Source organism: Patiria miniata, unplaced genomic scaffold (assembly GCF_015706575.1).
Source record: "Patiria miniata isolate m_02_andy unplaced genomic scaffold, ASM1570657v1 HiC_scaffold_23, whole genome shotgun sequence".
In the NCBI taxonomy this organism is placed as follows: Eukaryota; Metazoa; Echinodermata; class Asteroidea; order Valvatida; family Asterinidae; genus Patiria; species Patiria miniata.
The window spans coordinates 4,612,443-4,635,008 of record NW_024037062.1 but is presented as its reverse complement, the minus strand read 5'-3'; the positions used below and the strand labels follow the sequence as shown (position 1 = coordinate 4,635,008).

General features: G+C 38.2%; 1 protein-coding gene and 1 non-coding gene across 3 annotated transcripts in view; both read right to left on the bottom strand.

Moving 5' to 3' along the window:
- The window catches only part of LOC119731088 (renalase-like), a 73,752-nt gene that overhangs the window by 30,782 nt on the left and 20,404 nt on the right, over positions 1–22,566 (bottom strand). For both annotated transcript variants that reach the window (XM_038204102.1, XM_038204103.1), the window contains exon 3: positions 15,621–15,766. In XM_038204102.1, the coding sequence (XP_038060030.1) occupies positions 15,621–15,766 (146 nt within the window). The remainder of the gene's footprint in view (positions 1–15,620; positions 15,767–22,566) is intronic.
- Positions 20,628–20,700, bottom strand: Trnaq-uug. Its single transcript has one exon. It is a non-coding gene; the product is annotated as a tRNA-Gln (tRNA).

Here is a 22,566-nt window from a genome sequence, read left to right as displayed (position 1 = left end):
ACGACTTAATTTTGACGTTGAAGCAAGATATGCAGTGCGAGTCAAAAGAATGTGACCAGGATTAATTTTTTTCTAAGTTGGATATACATGTACAGGGCGAGTAAAAAACGAGGAAACCCAAATGGTGCCCCCTATTCTTTAAAGATCTAGGATATGAAAGCCCAATTAATACGCTTTCTTTTAATTGAAGAATCATTAGAATCGCTTACGTACTTTTGCATTTATGGAGTTTTTAACACAAACACCGTTTGTTAAAGCTTGTCCACGGATCACAATAAAGATTAGTGATATTTCAGCAAAATGAAAACTATTCACATCAAAAGGACATCAGAATATTCTCATAACCATGATAACTGGCACTTATCATAACATTTATTTAAAAACCTGCTGCTTCCAATGTTAAAATAACATGCTTTATAATGTCAAGAGTTTATAGTTTTGCCCTGCCTTCTACTTGGCTACCCTGGAGACTTACATGTATGGGATTATTCTGACATCATTTTCAGAATACGACATGGTTTTATTTTTACTGAAATATCACGTACCTTAAATGTGATCCGTGGACAAGAATAAAAAATAGTGTTCGTTTTCAAAATTCCCTAACTGGAAAAGCACATGAGCGATTTGAATGATTGTTTAAAGAAAGCTTATTAATTGGGCTTTCATATCCTAGATTTGGAAAGTGCTACATGCAGAAATTCTTTAAAAAATAGGGGGCACCATGTGGGTTTCCTTTTTTTTTTAAATTTTAAACTCACCCTGTACATGCCAATGAAGCACATATTAAATGAGCATGTTCTTCCACTCATCTGAAAAAAAAATGAAATTGATCCTTGCTATCAAAAATAAAACACATTTTACTAAATAAAACCATTTTCACAGCTGTCCATGGAATGCTAAATGCACCAAAGGTTACACGCAGGCATTCAAATTCAGACATGGTTGAATCTGAGTCAAGACTGAAACATTATTTTTACTGTCAGATTTTGTGTTTTGTAATAGATTGTCCCCCATACTTCAAAAAGTGGGCGGGGGGAGGGATGTGTCCCCCTGTCCCCCCCCCCCCCAGGATTGATGCCAATGAGCACAACTGATCATCAAAAGGTGAGTGTACAAATTGCTGGGTTGGGCAAGTGTCATTTTGAAGTTACTGATCCATTCCAAGAACTCAAACATGTAAAAGATAGAGAAAAGATTGCCACTGGCTACAAAGACTTAGCAGAGCTGAAGGCTATGAAAGACAGCAAAAAGGGACCACAAAAGTGGAGGTTTGCTAGAAAATAAAAGTACCCCTGCACCCCCCCCCCCCCAAAAATGAAAACAACAACAAAACACAAAAGACGATGAAGAAAAACTAAACTGGGCCACAGTGAATAATTATGGACCATGTGGGTCTCCATAGATAGTCGCGAGCGTATAGTTAAAAAACTACAAAACCGGAGCCTGTGTAAAACGGGCGCAGGCCGATTGTATGTAGTTTGGGACAATTCTTTCAAGAAACTGTTCAGCTGTACATACATGTACATGTACATTGCACTTTTGCTAGTTAGCCAATATTTTTTGTTGGATAGAGCCTAGAGGGCAGGTTTTGTTGTGGTTGCTTTTTTTGTGATCCAGATCATCGTTGACCCAGCATAGGTTGACTGTAGTCTTACTCGTACGTTTCAACAATTTCAACTAAATAGATGTAAGAGTGTTTTGCTGCCCAATACCATCGATAAATTTTGCAAAAGTTGAAAAGAATTTGGAAACACAGATGAAAGTGGCCTAACAAGGGGGATGAAAATCGGAAAAAATATACCGATGATATAAGTGTGTGCATTCCTCGCCACATTTTTACATGATGTAGCCTACATTATCAATAAACTGTGCGCCCAATTCCTGGAGAACACCTCCTCTTGTTTTGTAAACAAAATGTTAGGGAAAATGCTCAGTGTTCCCCCAAAATTACAAAGTCTTAATTAAGTTTAAAGTAACGGATTTGTCAACAGCTGTACTTCATACATGTACCGTACGTGGTGATCGTCAAGTTTCTTCAAACAATTGCTACTGAATGTTCAGTGTTATTTGTCAATGTCAAAAATGTTTGTCAGCGGGCGTTGTAGTGCACCTGGCGCACGCACGCCTTTGAGCGTGTACGCAGCGTTTACAAAATAATTGTTCGATTTCATATCAGTTTCTTCACTGTTTTTACATGTTTGTGAAATAAGCATCGATCAAATAGAAGTGTGCTACAAATGTCAACAAAGTCGTAAGTTAATTGAAATGCTCTTTATTGATTTGTTCATTTACAAACTGTGCATGGATATTTATGACCAAAATATGATGCAAATACTGTAGCTTAATTGGAACTTATCGCAATGTTTGTATTGTTTTACATATTTATTGTTACAGATTAAACGAAGTCATCACCCGCCGTGTGAGTTTGTGACAAAATCTTATTGTAGCATAAGCCGCCGTCGTCGGTATCTTCTACATTATTTATGCACTCTTCGCCACCCTCACCCAAATTGGTTCATCATCGTGATTTGTTAAGCACCACAAATTTGATCCTCTGTGGTGGTACAACCATAGCTCCATGATACATGTGGCTCCAAGGAGTGGTACAACAGTACTAAATGATCTGCAATCTCCGAAAATAACGCAACATGTGGACTTTACTTTATCACATTGAAACACAATCCCTCTGTTACCAGTGCGGACCAGGCGCAGCAAGGATGAACCGAAAGTGCGCAGCAGAGGGTGAATGGCAGAACTGCCAAAACACTCAATAGAAAACACTCAATAGAACAGGTGCATTTGGAATTTTTTGGTTTACTCTCAGACGCTGACAAATTTAGTCAAGTCAAATGTTTCAGTTTTGCGAACGCTGCATACAACAAATGTCCAATTTAGTACTTAAATAACATGCCAGTTGTTTGCAATTCGCCCAGTCCCAAACTGAAGATATACCCGTAGTAGATTACCAGGAAAACAACTTTGTGTCTGCAATATGCCTCAGGCCAGTCATGTCATGCCATGTTGTTGTGTTAAACTTGTGATTGTGTTGTTCAGGAAAGGACATGATGTTTAACAATGGTGAAAACAATTTAAAAGGTAATTTTACAAGAAATTAAACAACCAAACAGGTTTCCAAAACTTGCATAATTACAGATAATGTGAATGTTAAACTATGAAAATGCAATTAGAAGTTTCTTCCACTCTCAGGACATTACATCTCAAATTTACAAGTAATATTTAGAAAACAAACACAAATTTTGATTGTGCCAAATGGTCTTAGGTTACATGTACACAGAACATATAGCCAGTTTTTGTCAGTATAGAGCAAATAACTGAGACATGATTAAGGCAATTGAAGATCTCAGTGAAAATGTCTGTGTTCAGGAAAGGACACAAATTTTAAAGGTGTTTAAAAATCACAAGAAAAAGCTGGGCATTTAGCACGAAGGCAGACATTCCACACAAAGAGACTTTCAGTTGGAATATTTGTAGAACATTTATGGCCCTGAAAAAGTAAACAGAAACTAGAAAGCACTCAGAGAGTGCAAACAAATGATTCCCCGCCATATTGTGACAATGTGGGACCCTTCGGTGCGGGGTGAAAAATACCAGGATGGGAGACGACCAAGGCACGATGACCACAAGTGTTGGAGGGCGCCATCTATTGACATGCTTGTCAGTACACCCAAAAGTAACACTCGCATAAATGGTGCAGAATCCTTTAAAAAATCCTGGATCCAGACCCAGATCCGGATCACTTCCAAAATCTGAATGGATTTCTACTTGTACCAAGGACCACCCCTAAAAAATGTCCATGCAAATCCGTCAGTAAGGTTTTGAGTTATCTTGATAACAGACAAATCAACCAACCAACCAACCAACCTGATGAAAACATAACCTCCTTGGAGGAGGTAAATACAAATGGTCAAGATTTGGACTTCTGGTGGTACTGTTGTTTCTCAGTGATCTGGAAAAACATGGCACCTGCCCCCTTTATTGCTGTATAATGTAGAATTGTACTTGTTCCTCATTCTTCCTAGGATTTAATTATGAAATTTAGTCTTGTGAGATAGAATTAACATGCCAAGTGTATCAAGTTGCAGCATAATTGTGCACTCCTGAGGCATCATTATAAAATGATGTTCAGGAAATGACAATGTGTTAAATTGAAAAGTGGCTGTAAAAATGAGAACTGTCAATACATTTCCACCAAGTTTAATCAAGGAGATGCATCCATTCTAACAATATTATCTACGAATAGCTTTGATCCTACATGCTACTGAAAAGATATTCTTTTGTTCAAGAAAAGACACTTTTTAACGGAATTTATCACTTGTGGGAAAACCCCTGCCATTATGCCAAAACATGAAGTTTTTCCAAAACAGGTTTTTGTCTCCAAACAAAAGGTTCCCTAAGCTTCAATTTGGAGGTTATTATGAACTCTCCCCTGCATTTGAATGCATGTTAACAAGTGTTTTCAGGAAAGGACATTTTTCTTCAACTTGATTAACGGAAATGGTGATGCTTCACCTGAAATAGAATAACTTGAAAACCGTGGGGCCGATTGTGATGAAATTTGGTGTACATATTTTGGGAACAAGTCAATGTGTTCCAGTCATTTTATGAGTTTTTCTTTTGCTCTCTTCTGAATATCTGTCAGTTTGCATTTTTCAAATATGCAAATGAGACTCGGAATATTGTGAAAAAGCACATATATCAGACTGTAATTTTATAACCATAAAATACGCAAACATCTGAATTTTTTTTGTAGATTGCTGCAATATGTAGTCTGAGCATCACTTGTTCTCCACGGAGCCCTCTCTCCTGTCGAAAGTCTGATATAGCTAGGAATGCAAATTTATGCGACCCCGCGCACTAGCCAATCGGAGTCGACTTTACTAAATCGTGAACTCATTTCATTTCGAAATCTGGACTAAGTTTTGATTGGTCAATTCGAATGCAGTGTTTTTGTAATACAACAACGGCCGGTCATAGATCTTTAAAACCTTAGCCTTGGTCAATGCTCTCGTCGTTATTCGTCCCGTACGCGGTCAATCGTCGGCATATATCCTCACGCGCTATGCACATGCATGTAAAAATACAGCGCGAACAGCGACCTCACGCGGCCACTATTTTTATGCAAATTAGTTGAAGACGAAGTCGAGCCTTGGTTCAATCGTCGGCGTGAGGTTTTGGGGGCGGTGCTCATTATGCTAATAGCCTAAGTTGACCTTAAAAGTAGTTTTCTTATTGGTCGATGGTTGCGTAGAAACTGCATATTTAGAGTTAGCGGTGAAAGGTCATAGCGATTGCACAAGGATATAAACATGTCAAATTTTACACACGTGTACGTGTAGAGAACATCCATCATGCAGACGTATCGTACATAAAGATGGGACTGTAAAAGTTGATTCGTATGGTGCGTATAGAGGGATTTTATGACAGCTTTTGAGGAATTGTAGGTTGAGATTGGAACTGTCTGGCTTGATCGGTGAGGTTTGCAGTAATTCTTCGCTCGTTTTGCTGGGTATTTGCTTGAAAGTTGACAATGTTATGGTCCCATCTAACTTGTATTTATAGCTGCTGTGGCAAAGACTTTGACGCACCCGTGAAAGCTTGGCAAGTACGAGTGGCCAATGAGGCTCAGCTAGCTGAGGCAATTACCGCTGGCATGATACCCCACAAAAACATTGACGATTTCAACCTCCATAGACATCCTGGCTACAAACTTGTAGGTGACAATGTTGACATTATGACCCATGCAAGATACATGACGAGGGAAAAACAAAATGTGGACTGGCACATGTTCAATGTAATGGCTGTGGAGAACAGGGTTGCAGGATTTCACCTAGCTGACGATAAGCCTCAGGAGCCGGATATCGAATCTGTCTCGCCAGCCTTGTTTCTGCCAAGTTTACAAGATGAAGAAAGTCTTCGCTCTACGTGGGTTATTCATATCGTTCACATAATCAGTAAATACCTGTCAAAGATGTCCTGGTTGAAGGATCATGTGCCAGCTCATATTCGGCACAAGCACACACAAGAGGCCAAGAGAAAAACCAAACTGGTGAGTGATTTTTTTTTTACTGCAGGTGATATATCGAATCTGTTTCACTACTAAGTACAATGTAAACATAATCGATCCAATCACCTGAATCCAAGCTAAGCACATTTATTCCTCACTGGTCCAATTAAAAGACTGACTCAAACTAATTGATCATGCATCAGTGCTCCCCATGATGCACTCTACCATGTGCATGTATATGTACAGCACATGATGTCACCTAAATGCCCCAACATGTAAATCACATTTGATTTTGATTTTTCTTTTGGCAAATAAAAAAAAACCTAGTTATGTTTGTCTTGAAAAAAACTTGAAAAAAAAAAAACCTCAAAAAAACCCTCCAGATTTGTGCCTGTAATAACTCTCTTTATTGCACCAACTAGTAGTAATAGTATGCTCCCGGGTACCAGTACCTTGACTTTGATTCTCTGTAGATACGGCATTTGTCAGGTAATTATTGTCTGTGTAACATAAAAGAATTCTACATTGCTTCTGATTATTCATCCAGGTAGGGTTAGGAGTGCTCATGGAGAATGAGAATACTTCTGCTGGCATCGAGAAGATAATGCAAAAGCTGCACTCATATGTCGCCGATGATCAGACCGACAAGCCTGTGCTCACAATGTGTGGCGGTGATCTTCTGACTGTGGAAAGAGAGATAGGTGCCCAAGATGACAAGCAAGATGCCACAACACCATCCAGAAAGCTCCTTTGCCTGATGCCTGTACTTGAAGACTGGCACACAATGGCAAACTTCTATATGGTATGTCCACGTCTTTTTGCAGAGAGGTTTAGCTCATACATGTATGTACTTTTGGTCGGTCAAAATGTTGAGGGGATTTTTTGGTCAATATATTCAGAGTCCATTTTTGACCTAAACAGAAAAAAATTATCATGAACGATCCTGTGCCATAATTTTGTAGTGTAACTTGTGTTATCCTAAATTCTTGACCGACTGGTCCAAAGCATCAAACTGTTTGTTCAGTCCTAAAGCACTGTATGAATTTGAGATAATCTCAGGTTACTCTTCTGAGTGATCCAATATGCAAATGTGCTTTGCTTGAACACAGCTTTGATTTTGTTTGTTTTCTACTTTTGATTTCTTTCCAGTCTGTGTGGAAGTTGTTATACGACACCGACTCGTCGGCTGACATCGGGACGTTATATTCAGCTCGAAACTTCCTGAAGGCTCGAAACGTTCCAGTGAACCCCATGAAAAATTTTAACGCCTCCAAATACTTTTTTGGAGAAGTACACCAAATCCATCGTCGTTTGCGCTGCAATGACATTCTTTGGAATAGAAAGCCCAGACAGTGAGCCAACCAAAAATGTGTATGACCAAAAGCTGCATGGCAGCCCTGCAGTGTACATGTCTGATATGCTAGGAAAACTGTTAGACGATTATGCAATACCCTCCGAGAAAGAAATGTCAGTGCAGAGTACTCGCCTCTCCTGTCCTGTTGAAGGATGCCAAAAAACGTACAAAATCATGAAAGGCTTAAAAAAACACATCAAAGAAAAGCATGGCCCCGATGCACCCCTGCCCCTAAATCCTCGACAGTCAAAAGGGGGTTCAGATCGACTGTTCAATTACAGTCGGACATCACTAACGTTGTGTCTTATGACTTGGGACTTCAATAATGCTTGTAAATTAGGTGATGGGGAACGTGTTGTTAGACTCTATAAGTACCTGCTGCTTTTTTTCAAAGCTACAGACAAACCCAAGTACGCTTATCACAGTCTGAGGTTACTAGCTCAGGTGTACTGTTTCTTGACACCACGTGAGGCACACTGCATGACCCATAACAGATTCATTAATCATGAAGGGGGACTGGATGCAAACATCTCTTGCGATCTGGGGGTGGAGCACGAGAATAGACAACTAAAAGAGCAGTGTGCGGGATTCAGGGGAAAGGTAACAGAGGCATCAATAAAACGGGTCAGTGAGTCATCTCAGTGTATAGAAGTAATGATGAAACATTATGATCACTGTTCGGGCATCCACAAGCAATCTGGAAAACACACTCACCAAAGCCATGCAACTGATGTGCTAGCACTTGTCAAAAAAATGCAAAGCGCTGGGGGCATTTTTAATTATGTGCCAGGAAGATACCACCATAGTTTCCCTGATTACCCAAGCAGTCCCCTGTCCATGCTTAATCATGATGAATTCTGTAAATGGATTAAGAGTACTTTAAGCGATTTATCCTGTAAAAGTGTTTTCTCCAGGAAGTGAATCTTGTAGTATTTTTTGGAAATGTAACCCACCCTCCCACCTGAAAACAATACATGTACAAGTAAATAATAAAAAAGAATTGGGAAGAAAAATATTGTACAACTCTTGTTCCCAATTTCACTTATTTGTTCCCGATGTTCACCAGGTGATACAAATACTGAAGCCATTTGAAAAGAATGTTTGGTAACTGTGAAACTATTTACCTGTATTATTGGTTGAACATTCACAATACCGAGTTAGTATTTCAGTCCTAAATTCTGGAGTTATCAGATTGCCTTACCATTGTAAAGCTACATGTAGAGGGGTACATTGTATTTTGTTGAACAAAATCGTTAAAAATGTATTCATGTACCGGTACCAGCACTACACCGTTAAGTTTGACTTTTTTTATCCTTTTGAACCAAAAAGTTAGATTTTTTTACTCCAAAATGTACTTATGAATGGAAATTAATATGTGCTTGGCCGGTATTAAACACTTGTTGGACTCGATAGAGTCTGGATGCTGATAATGACCCTCGCCTTCAGCGTGGGTCATTATCAGCATCCAGACCCGGCCAAGCACACGTTGATTCTGTTATTAACTGTACATTTCATTTTTTTGTATCTATTTGTATGCTCCAAAAATGAATATTCTACCTTGCTTTTAATTTAATATGGCCGAGTCCCGAATAAAGCCTATAACCAAGAAAGCATAGACATGTGTATCAAGCTCTCGTGAAGCAATTTCCTGATGCTATTTATTCAAGACAGGGACCTTTCCAGCATCCAAGATAATGCATTCAATACTTTATTACATTTTGTGGAGCTAAAATAAGATTTATGTTTACATTTAGTTCTTAAACTTATAAATAAGTTAAAGGTCAAATACATATATTGAAAAGCAAGGGCCTATGTTTATGTTTTACACTGACCTAAATTTATACATGTACATTTGTGTACATTTGTGTACATGTGTGACCGAGCAGAAATAAAAGAAAAGCTGATGGTTTTCTGTATTTAATGTGTCCTTTCTCAATGATTTTATACTCTATGGTTCATACTTTAGAGATAATGCCTGAAATAGTGAGGGAAATACACTGTATGATTTGGAAAATATGAACTCTTGCATTCTAGATTTTACAGAAAAGTAATTTTCATTCAAACAAAATTAAAGAAATCACAAAGTGTGAAATTGTCTGTCTAGTTATAAACAAGGAAACTTAAGAATGATAAGATAAAATAAAAGTCCCATTAGTGTCTGGCACCTTGTAAAAAAGTAAAGATCAACCCAATTTTTATGTCAAAAATTTAAAGAAATTGAGAAATAATGTTACACCTGAGGACAACTGTAAATACAAATGTATTACATTACAGGCCATGTGGCAATCTGGATACGTGTAGTCCAGGCATAATCCACTATTTTTTTTGGACAAATTCCTTAGTTGTTACATTTGGATTCCTGAAAACCAAGTTAAGTCAAACAACACAACAACAAAAACTCTATTTAATATTAAGTCAGCAGACAACCAAATGAGTCCGCTGTTGACAAATGTAGCAGATTCAGTGCATATTAATACAAAATTATTTACAAAAATGAATGTAAAAGGAAATGACCTGCAGGCACATACGGGTTCCTAGAGTAGAATATATTTCGGAAAATGAAAAAAGTTACATCGGGTTTCCTTGTTTGTTCAAAACCTATTTTTCAGTGTGTTTCTATGGAGCTGAAATTTCTACAGGTTAGGCTAATGACCATTGTCTCCAATCTAATGTTATTCCAAGTTCAAAAAGGGCTCACAAAACCAGTATTCCAATGTCCTTGACAAGCAAAATTGCTTTGGACAACCAAAAGTTGCAGGTTGTCAGCCTGATGGGCAAAGCACTTTTTTCAGCAGTGCTCACAACTAATGTAGGTTTCTTGTTGGGCAATTGAAAATGAAATTCGAACAATCTATTTCAAATCCCCTGCCAGAAGGGTGACTTCAAAAACTGTGATTAACTTCATCGAGTAATGGATACTGCTTATGCCGTTAAACTCATGTTAAATTGTGAATTATTTACACACATTTAGTAAAGTTGCAATCATAAAATTGCAAAAATTAACATGAGAATACATGTACATTACGAAGGAAAAAATGCAAACAAGCAAACTCGTACAGTCAACATAAGTGTTTGTCAACAGAATCATTAGTAATTTATGACACTGGCTGTTATATCATTCTGGTTATAAGCATTACAGATTATCGTTACAAAAAGGCTCCCAATCACAGTCTTTTTGAAATGGGTTTTCTAGCAAAAATGGCTCCAAATTCACAGGATACGAGTAAAATGCATGTGTTTATCATTCAAACACTGCCACTAAATAATCAATGAACAGTGCAGTCCATGTACACAGACCTGCATCCAAATCATGGTGAATTAAAGCCCCCAAAGTTACCATCGCAGCTACAAAACAGGCCAACAATTTCAAGGACAAATGTCACTCCCTTATGCAATTTATAATATGGTGTATTCATAATGAAGGGTGACTTTTTGTCAAATTTCTATGTCAAAATTAATTAATTCATTTTCATTGCACTGGAAAGTGGAAAGAATATGTACTGCTAAATGCAGATAAGATACAGATTTTATTGATGTATCTGGGACATCAACATGACCAAAGCAACAAAACGCAAAAAAAAGTTCAGCCTATTTTGCATTATCAATGGAGTTACTGCATTTAATTGAATATTATTATACTTTCTTATTATTCTTGTCAGAAAAACCAAATGTGGGGTCCCAGTTAAAGATTTAGACAAACACACTTCTCAGATATTAGCATAATCTTTTACAAGAGGCCAAAAATGTACAAAACAATCAATCGGAATCAGTGAATGATGACATGATGACTGGTCTCAAACTGGTCAGTTGAGATGTACTTGTCGATGACGATGATAAATCCGTGTCTGATGTATCTGAAGGATCCCGACTCGGACCAGCTAATGCACAGTTCTCTAAAACGCTTGAGACTATGGCATACACCTGCTTGGCAATGTCTTGTTTATAGAAAGCATATCTTGACACAAAATCTTCAAAGGTGAATACCATTTGGCATTCTCCAACGATTTTCTGGGCAGTAGAAGCAGGAAAACCTGTTGTGATGTCTCCACCTGCAAGTAAGTGGTGTCCCTCCGAAGCTTCTGGTCCGAGTAATGTGCCTCTGTACTCGATGAGTGATTCTTCCAGCATGGACCTGTACTCATCTGACACTATACGTAACTTGGCTTGCTGGTATCCCATCTCCATTATGCTGTGCATGGCCTGTTTTTCAAGGGTCCTGGATTTGCATGTTGGATCTCCGCACATGCAATTTGCTGCACAAATATCACAGCACAAGTGCAAAGGCACTCTGCTGTCACTAGCATCATCACCATCAAAGTTGGATAACGCTTGCTGTCGTCTGCATGTTTCACATTGCATGAAAGACTTCATGGCATCATCAGGCCGTGTCAATTTTCCTGCACCTGGATACAACACCAGAATGGACGTACTCTGCACTCCATCTCTCCCAGCTCGCCCACTCTCTTGAAGAAACTCCTCAATGTCATGTGGTGGTCCGTAGTGCATCACAGTGTGTAACTGCTTCACATCAACACCCATTCCAAAGGCCACAGTTGCAAACAGCAACCTGAGATTGCTGTTGATATTTTGGAAGGAGTCAATGACAAACGCCTTTACTTCGTCATCTGTTTGGGCATGAAATTTCGCAAAGAGTCTGTCAGAGGCAGACGAAGGTTTCATCACCTTCTCGAACTTTGCATATAGACAGTTGCATTGTTGTTTGGTTCTGCAATAAATGATCATACGGTTGGAGTTCGCACCTTTTTGCAACAAGTCCTGGAGTTTCCATTCAAAGGTCTTGAAAATGTCTCTCTCACGGACTTGAACGACGACGAACTTGATGTTGTCTCGTTGTGGAAGCTTCGAAATAATGACGGCATTTGAGAGTGACAGTGACTCCATTATTGTGGCACGGGTGCTTGAAGTTGCTGTTGCAGTAAGTGCCACAACGGGAACAGATCGTCCGGTGAAGGAGCGAAGCTCTCCAAGGCGGGAGTACTCATCCCGGAAGGCTTTCACTCTTCCGTCAGCAAAACCCCTAAATTGACAGACAAAATAAAGGGAACAGAATTGTATTTATCCAGGGGACCCATGAAAAATATTCAGTATGAATGGCATCATAAAATTGTAAATGCTTACAATGAATGTGTATTTAAAACTTATTTCTGTTTATGTTTTTTTTTAAATTTTTTTAAGGCACCATTTAGGAATCTCTGATACAATGAGCAATGAGCGTGCAAACCAGTTCGATAATGACTGACTTAACATGTGCATCTGTACGAAAGTATACAAATAATAACAATGCTGTCTTTGCAAATGATTAAACCATGATGCAAATTGTTTCTCGTCCCCGCCGAGAATTCATCGCAAAATAAATTGTAGACCAATACAAGTCTAAATTACACTGTAAATATGTTCAGTTCTCTTGTCCAACTCATCTTTCATTTTTTTAAAAGTGTCTTCGAACGGTGGAAACACCCAACGGTTGCAGGAAATTTTTAAATGACGGCCATCTTGAAAGAAATAAAAAATAAAAAAATAGAAAAGCCCCGCTTCCTCCTTTTTATCAAAAACCCAGACGAGAAAAACAACCCGACGCTACTGCAGCAGTTGTGACTTGTGTACAAAGTCTAAAAAGAGTCATGAATATTTTTTTTACGAAGCTAAAATGGAAATATTTCTCATTCCCAGATTCATGTCTTTTATCATTTTTGCAACGACTGACCTTCATTGACATGATAGGCCTATATGAACATGAACAAAAAAGCAGCGTCAGGTTGCAACATTCTTTCCCCTTTGTTACTAAATGCAACAATTCAGTCAAGTTGACCGGCATGATCATGTTCACTCACCATTTTTTCACACAGTGACTTTCGTCCACGAAAATCCCGCACAAGTTTTGGCGATACACATCGCTGGATAAGATTGCCCTGCCACTGACAGCCATGGCTTCTGGGCTAGCAAACACTAGAGAGAACTGTCCTTGGTTCACTCTACGCCTGGTAGTTGGAGCTGTCTCCTTAGTCAGACATGCCGCTTCAATACCTTTAGCAGCCAACGAATCCAGTTGATCCTGCATCAATGCAGTCAGGGGCGAGATGACTATCGCTATGGGCTTTGCGCTGCTAGTGCTAGGCCCTGCTGGCCGTGCCAGCTCAGAGCAGAATGGAGCTGCCTGAAAAATGATGGATTTCCCATAACCAGTCGGCAAATTCACGAAAACGTCGTGACCACAGAGAAAGGATTCTAAGGCCTTCCGCTGCTCGGGTCGAAAATCTTCGAGGCATAATTTATCTGCTGCAGAATTCAAACAACATGATATATCTTCGGTCGACAACCGATGTTGAAACTCCGCCATTTTGTCGTGATGCAATGCATGCAAAGTAAGCAGCATATAATTTGATGACGTCGGGAATAACCAAGTTGTGATTGGACACTCCACATATTAGCCCCGCCTATACTTATCTGTATTCGCATACGAGGTCGTGCGCTGGAAATCCAGCGCAAAGTAAAGAAAAACATAAGCTTTTACCGACGATTGAACCAAGGCTCGAATTCGTCTTCAACTAATTTGCATAAAAATAGTGGCCGCGTGAGGTCGCTGTTCGCGCTGTATTTTTACATGCATGTGCATAGCGTGTGAGGATATATGCTGACAATTGACCGCGTACGGGACGAATAACGAGGAGAGCATTGACCAAGGCTATTAAAACCTAGACAAGCTTGGCGCACATATCGCGTAACATAATACAGAGCGTGTGACTGCAGCCTTTGTTTGCTCAATTTACAGCGTATAGATGTCTTGTCCAAAGATCATATAGCGCCGTAGTCTACGATCTTTGGTCGTGCCTAGGTTTCATTAATCGATGTCTACATGTATGACGCAACAACGGGTGAATGACCTAAGACCCGATATACATAGAAAGCGCCCACTGATAGGTCAAAATCCAGAGGTCGGGTGGCGGTTGTCTTGCATAATTTATCAGCAAATTTAAGATCAATATCATATTACATAGGCAATGCAATATAGGGGTACTTGTGTAAAAGAAACTTGCAGTGTTTAATCTTTATTTTCTTAGAAAATTATGAAGGTATTTCAATTGTTTGATTTTGCAACCTTTCCCGTAAAACTGCCCAAAATGAAACCATGTCGTATCATGAAAGCGATATCAGAATAATCCCATAAGTATCGGGGTAGCCAAGTAGAAGGCAGGGCAAGACTATAAACTCGTGACAATAAATTCTTGACATTAACATTGGAACCAGCCAAAAAGCGTTTAAATAAAGGTTATGATAAGTGCCAGCCATCATGGTTATGAGAGTGTTCTGATGGTTTTTTGATATGTGAATTGTTTTCGTTTTGCTGAAATATCACTTACATGTACCTTTATTGTGACCCGCAGACAAAATTAGTATATTTTGTTTGTGTTTAAAATTCCGTAACTTGAAAAGTACATGAGCGATATGAACAGTTCTTTTACTAAAATTATTAATTGGGCTTTTACGTCCTAGATCTTGAATGTGCTACAATGCAGAACTTCTTTAAAAAATAGGGGGCGCCATTTGGGTTTCCTTTTTCTTTTTTTTTAATTGGGAGTATGAAAAGTTAACTACATGATTGTAAATGGGTCATTCTATAAATTTAGGGTCCAAAGGGTGACATTTCTTCTGTCCCTGTTACCTTGTTACATTTAATGATGTTGTTGGTGGTGAATTAGGTAATTTTCCCCTGTACATTGAATGCTTAAGTACTGGTTTAAACTAGGTGAAAAAAAACCTACCAATTCTATTCTATAATATACTTTTTTTCAGCTGACCTGAATTTAGGTCTTAAACGAAAGCCGTCTTGATTCTTAAATTAAAGAATTCTTTTGATGCAGTCAATTGGAATGCCCCAGTGAGCATCTTGGGCCTTCAAAATGTATACATATTCAGCTTTAAGATGTTGAAGAAACGCTCCCCTGGGTTAAGGGGCGTGTTCCAAGTTGGAATAAAAAACAAATGAAATCAAATTAATATGTACTATGTAATTTGCCATTCAAATATCATTAAGAATGACTCCAAACAATTTTCTTTTTTGGGGGGGGGGGGGTGTTAGGTAGCTTGCTATTCATAATCACGCTTGGAGAACGACTAAGTTAAGGACTGCATTATAGTTATGACAGGGATAAAAGTTAACCCAAAATTTACAGAATGAACCAAATGTATTTATGCACACAACCACTTTAGGGTAGTACTTACCGGAGTTCTTTAAGAAGTGTTTGACAATTGAGCTGGTTCCATTGGGTGAAACATAGTGAAGAGTTCCCTGCGCACTCTCTACGGCTCCCTCAATAATGCCCTCCAACGGTTTTAAGACACCATTAGAGATTAACTCCCCATGGTAGCTGCAGATATCAGTTCAAAACAACAAATACTCATTAAAGTAAATCCACATCCAATGGCAACACCTCATTGGTTGCACATAATAAGTACATGTTTCTATTTAAAAAAGCAAACACCACTGCTTACAGAGGATTCTTTTTCAAACACTCCAGCAGGGGTACCGGGTAGCTGTTGGTAAAATTATCAACTTTTTCTCAGGATCGTTTTTCAAATCTTGTTTCCATAGTATACAATGCTCTCTCTGTTTGCTATAAGTAAAATTAACAGCATTGCTGTTGAAACCCCTCAGCCAGAGTCAAGTTATCATTTGGAAACCATTAACCTTTAACTCAACATGGTGACCTTGACCTCCAACCTTTGACCCCAGATCCAATCCCAACATGCCTGCACCAATGGGCAACCCCCTTCCGAAGTTAGACACCAAAATTTCATTTCTAACTAAGGTCATCATCCGGTAAACATTTACCTTTAACTCACGACGGTGAGCTTGACCTTTGACCTTTTGACCTCAAAACCAATCCCAACTTGCCTACTCCCAAGGGCAACCCCCCACCAAAGTTAGACACCAAAATCTTATTTCTAACTCAAGTTATCATCCGGAAACCATTTACCTTTAACTCACTACAGTGACCTTGACCTTTGACCTTTTGACCCAAAAACCAATACCAACTTGCCTACTCCCAAGGGCAACCCCCTACCAAAGTTACACACCGAAATCTCATTTCTAACTGAGGTTATCATCCAGAAACCATTTAGCTTTAACTCACCACAATGACCTTGACCTTTTGACCTCAAAACCAATCCCAACTTGCCTTCTCCCTACGGCAACCCCCTACCAAAGTTACACACCAAAATCTCATTTCTAACTCAAGTTATCATCCGGAAACCATTTATCTATTAACTCACCACGGTGACCTTGACCTTTGACCTTTTGACCTCAAAACCAATCCCAACTTGCCTACTCCTAAGGGCACCCCCCTTCCAAAGTTACAATCCCAAACAACATTTCTAACTGAAGTTATCATCCGGAAACTAAGCTGCCCGGACGGACAGAGCCAGACGGAATTGTGGGGTGATAGCATTGTGTTCCCATTATCCCTTTTTCTAAAGATTCTCTTCTGGGGTGATGTTTTTCTATTGTGAAAATAGTGGGGTGATGTGTCCTGAAAGGAACATCACCCCACAAGTGGGGTATGGTCAGAATGGACAGACATACGGACGGACGCCGTAGGCGATGACAATACCCCTCAAGCCTCTCGGCTAAAGGGTAGTTAATAGTTTTTGGGTTTTTTAAACGTAAATTTCAATGTGTCAATTCATGTATACTTTATTGTTTTTAGTCGCACATTGGGACAATGAATTTCGTTTTCTTTTGTGATGAAATAAAGAATTGAATATTCAATTTGGTTGTACATTGTAAAGCAGCATGGACAGAAAAAAAAACAACTTTAACTAGAAGTGTGGTGTGTTTGTACATGTAGTAAAAAAACACAAGGCTGTTTCTGTTTTGGAAAATCATGTTATGATTTTTGTAAAGGAATTACATTTTGTAGACTATACAAATTGTAAATGACCCATTTACAATTCTTTTTGTAATAGAGCATGTAAGTTGACCTAAAAAAACCTACGAGATTTTACGAGAATATCTATACGTCCATGGACCATGTACATGTATAGGAACTACATTGTGTGTATTGTCTTACTTTTTTCGTTTATTTTGTGTTCCGACTGTGCCCATCCAATCAAGGGCAATAAATGTGTAATTTGAAAGAAAATAAAGCATTTCAATTTACAACAAATTGAAAATATTGCGAATTGATGACTATTATAAAACTAACAATGTTGACCTCAACTTCCGTTCACAGATCTAGCAGATAACAATTGGGTAAATTCAAACACGGGAGTCTGTGACTAGTCAGTGTTTGTTACCGAAGACGTTCCCATAAAAAGTTAACGTGAACTCGGGAGACTTACATGGTCTATTCTTTTTTATTTAGGTCATGCAAAGTACATGTACGCACAAAATTTGGAAATATGTGTGACTTCATCATGATGTCATCAAAATTGCAATTTTTAAAAACACATCAGGGAAGGTCCAATCGTCATGAACTTTGTTTGAAAGTTAGACAAATGGTAAATGGGTAATCGGTTATAAGCTAAATCAAGTAAAATATTGATCCTCGGCAATTTGGGAATCAAAAGGGTAATTCTACAAGCCATTGTCTTGTCGGCCATTGTCTTGTCGACATTTACCGGTACCACCATTTGATATCAAGTGCTAATGTCAAAAATAATGTCAGTACCCTGGTTTTAACTGACTTCACTAATGTGTTATATACAATTAACCATAAAATTGTCTTTAAAAATGTTCTAGACCTGGGGGGTTCCCCTGCTTTGTGCATTGGATTGTGAATTTTTTAAGAGAACGTAAAATACAAGCAGTTCTTTAGTTAAAAATACAAGTAAAATACAAGCAGAATCCTTAGTTACGGGAAGTACGCATGCGCACAAGCCAAAATTCCTTGCTAATCCGTGAAATACGCTAACCGTTAGCGCTAAATTTTCCGCTATAGTTAGCGGCGATTTCTCGCTAACCGTTACGGGTTCCATAAAATTGGGCCCTGGTGTCGTAATTATGAATGTCAGTGCTCCTTACCAACAAAACCCCGATTTTATATTCAAAGGCAGTACATTTTTGTTCAAAAGTATACATTAGAGCTTTTTTTCAAAAATATACATTAGAGCACACAATTTATGTTTATAAAGATCATATACATATAAGTCGTTGAACTTAACGCATAGCGGGGCAGATCCGGTGATCTTTAAAGCTAGAACCGTTAATCAATCTTAAGGATTTCTTCTGTATAATGAGCAACTTATCAAGGTAGCTTTTATGAGTATTTCCCCAGACAAGTATACCATATTGAAGATGAGGCAAGGATAACGTATTATAAATAGAAAATAGAATACGGGATGGGACAAAATATCTAAGTTTTCTAAGAATGCCAACGTTGCGAGATATAAGTGTAAGGACCTTCTGACAATGATTTCTCCATGTTAACTTATCATCAATAATGACACCCAAAAATGTACAGGAATCAACCTTTTCAATATGATTATTGTTAAAACGAATCTTAATGTTTTTATGTACAGTTCTACTTGTAAAAACCATCGTATGAGTTTCCTTAAAATTCAAAGATAATTTATTACATACAAATCACTCAAATACATTAGTTAGCTCACTATTCATTATGTCAACATCATCATTTATATGTTTACTACTGTAGAATATGTTTGTATCTTCTGCAAATAAGACGAACGTCAGAAGTCGAGTAGAATTACAAATATCATTAATATAAATAAGAAATAAGATGGGTCCTAGGATTGAGCCCTGAGGTACACCACATGTGATTGGTTTGTAATTGGACTTTTTATTTTACCAGACAACAAATTGTTTCCTATTTCGCAAGTGATCTTTAAACCATTCGAGTGCAGTACCTCATACACCATATGTTTGTAGTTTACTAATAAAAATGTCATGGTCTATAGTATCAAATGCCTTAGAAAGGTCCAGAAAAATACCAACTGTATGCTCACGTTTGTCCAGACTAGATGTTAAAATATCAACTAAATCAATCAAGGCAAGTTCAGTTGAATATTTGGCCCTGAAGCCATACTGAGATTGTGACAGTATGTTAAATCTAGCAATACATTTTTCCAAGACGGTTTCCAACTAACCTTTCTAACAATTTTGAGAAGCATGGCAAGACAGATATGGGACGATAATTAGTGACATGGGAACGATCACCATTTTTGTAAACTGGAGTAACTTTAGCAATTTTAAGTTTATTAGGGACTTCTCCAGAAATTAAAAAGAGTGATTAAAAATATCTTTTAAAGGCTGAATAATAAAAGGAGCAATACTTTTTATCAGAATATTATCAAGTTCATCATGACCAGAACTCTTCTTATTTGGAAGTTCTTCCTGTGTGATTGGGCTTAAAAATAGGGAATCAGGAAAGTTATCTTTGATATTTTATCGGGTCAGAAGTACTATGTGGTATCTTAAAGGCTAAATCTGGACCAATGTTAACAAAATATTGATTAAAATGCTCTGCAATCGTTTGAGGGTCGTTAACATCACAATTTTCTTTTTCATAGACTTTAGTTGACCTAGTAATCCAGGGATTTTTAGGTACTTTATCTTTTATAAGGCATGCATTTATAAATGAGTTCATTTAGCTTGGATATGAACTGCGAGTATTGCAAATATACTCCATCATCGCTAATAATTGCATCCCAGTCAACTTGTGCTAATTCACCTTTCAGAGCAGCAACACTTCTAGCTGATGTATTCCTTTTCCAAAAAGAACTAGATTGTTGCTTAATAGCTTGAGCAAGGTTGCTGGAGCCAAAGAAAATGATTGGAAGTTGATCGCTGAAATCCGATAGAACAATAAAAGTAGAGAATGGATTTCAATGTTGTTAGTAAAGATGTTATCAGTCAATGTTGCCAAACTTTCGAGTTAGTCTGGTTGGTTTGTCAATTGTTGGGCGAAAAAATAACTGAGGTAAGAGGTTTAGTACATCATTAGTTCCAGCGTGAGTTTCACTGTTAAGAAGATTAATATTAAAATCATCTAACAAATAATTTTTTTTTTTATTCAGATGCAATTTTTTCCAGCACTGGTTCAAGATCTTCAGTACTGTACTTTGGAAGAAAAAAAACAAACACCAGATGTGATTTACAGTCAGGGGCGGATCCAGGATTTTTTTTAAAACCCTATATTAGGTTTTTTTTTGCCCCTCACCAACATATTAACACTGTATACTCAAGTGTGTTACCTCCACTTTGGAAAAAAATCACTCGGGTGGGACTCGAACCCACGACCTCCTGCTGTCAAGTGCAGACGTCTTTCCACTCGACCACCGAGCTTGCGGGATCGGTTGACTGGTTTCAATCTGATGTACATGTAGCAGCAGGTACCGCAATTAAACTATTCATAAGATGGAATTTGCGTCGGGGTGATGTAAATCAATATAAGGTTTTTTTGGGGTAAACTTGTTTTTTTTGCCCTTCACCGACGTATAAACACTGTATACTCAGTTTGTTACCTCCCAAGTGAAAGTTGGGAAAAATCACTTGGGTGGGACTCGAACTCATGACTCCTGCTTTCAAGTGCAGACGTCTTTCCACTCGACCACCGAGCTTGCGGGATCGGTTGGCTGGTTCAAATCTGATGTACATGTAGCAGCGGGAAACACAATTAAACTATTCATAAAATTGAATTTGTGTCGGGGTGATGTAAATTAATATTAGTTTTGTTTTTTGATAAACTGGTTAAAGTGTTGAAAAAAGTTAGACATTTCAAAGATGATTTCCAGAAAATTATACAATATTTTTTTTTATACTCGATAAACTGCCAATTTTTTGCGGTAATTCACAGTTTTTGCAGTTGTGTTCGGAGATGTGTGTACAATATGTATGTATGGTGATGAATACAAAGTGTACATGCACATTTTAAGTAGCATTTATATGAAATTTATCTGTATACTGTACTTTAAGCGATTCATTTCCTTCTTCTTTCTATATTAACCCTGCAAGCATGCTTTTACTTCTTTCTGGAATAGTTTTGATAAGGCCCCCCAAAAAAGTTTCCTTTTTTTCTCAATGTAAGATCTGCACAATTTTAACGTGTTTTTAGATTGGGTTACTATTGAGTATAGCTTTATGTGGCCTCTCTGGGCTCCCATATATTTTGCACTAAATTTAGTCGGGCACCATTTGCAGACGGTGTGTAATTTTGTCATTGTGGGTCTGGAAGCCAGACTAAGGGAGCGATGGTCGTGTATCTGGAACCTGTTAACGCTTTTTAATTAGCGCAATATGTAAGGGAGCAGACTAATGACCAGCCTTGGCAGCACATGCACGATGTCGCTGTATGGTCTGACGTTACCGTTTTCTCTGATTTTTGTCTTGACTATCCAAATTTCCCGAAGAATGTTCGTGTCGGTCAAGATCGTATTAGTGGGTGTAGAATTCTCAAGCCTATGGCCTTACTGAGGTCACCTCAAGCTCCACTCTGAAGGATATTTTTGAGAGTTTTAAGGGGATCGAAGCATCATCTGCAACATCAGCCGACATTTGAATAAAAAAAAAAGTAGGGGAAAAAAAAAAGGCGTCGCCGCACCACTTTTGGGGCAAGCTCCATACCAGGAAACGGAGACTTTTGGGGGGGGGGGCCTGAGATGACATCTGCAGTTTCGTGAGATAGTTTGTTTCAATAATTTCGTTCACCTGTTTTACTTCCAGACTTATTATTTTTCTTGCAGTTTTTGTGATCTGTTCAATTTTCCCCTGGTTATTTACAGTTAAGTTTTTGTACCATACAATGCAACTAAAAGAAATGATTGACTGAACAACACTCTGGTAAAAAAGATGCAAAATTGAATCACGGACATTAAAAGAACTTAACTACCTGAGTAAATAAGGCCTCTGGTTTGCCTTGTGGCACGGATTATGAGTGTTTTTGTTCCAATTTAACCTGTTATCAATTACTGTCCCAAGATACCTGAACTCATTTTTTTACACCAAAGCTATGTCTGCCACCTCACAAAAATTAACCCATGCGTTTTCTGTTTGGAAGAAAAGCTGTGAAGAAGTATTGTCAAGAACAAAGGAAAACATCAACAGTACTAAAAAAGAACAAAGACAAAACCAAAGGGTGATGGGGGGTCCCTCGTCATCCAATAAAACATACGATTATGCAAATTCTTTTTTTCTACTTACAAAATTCACATT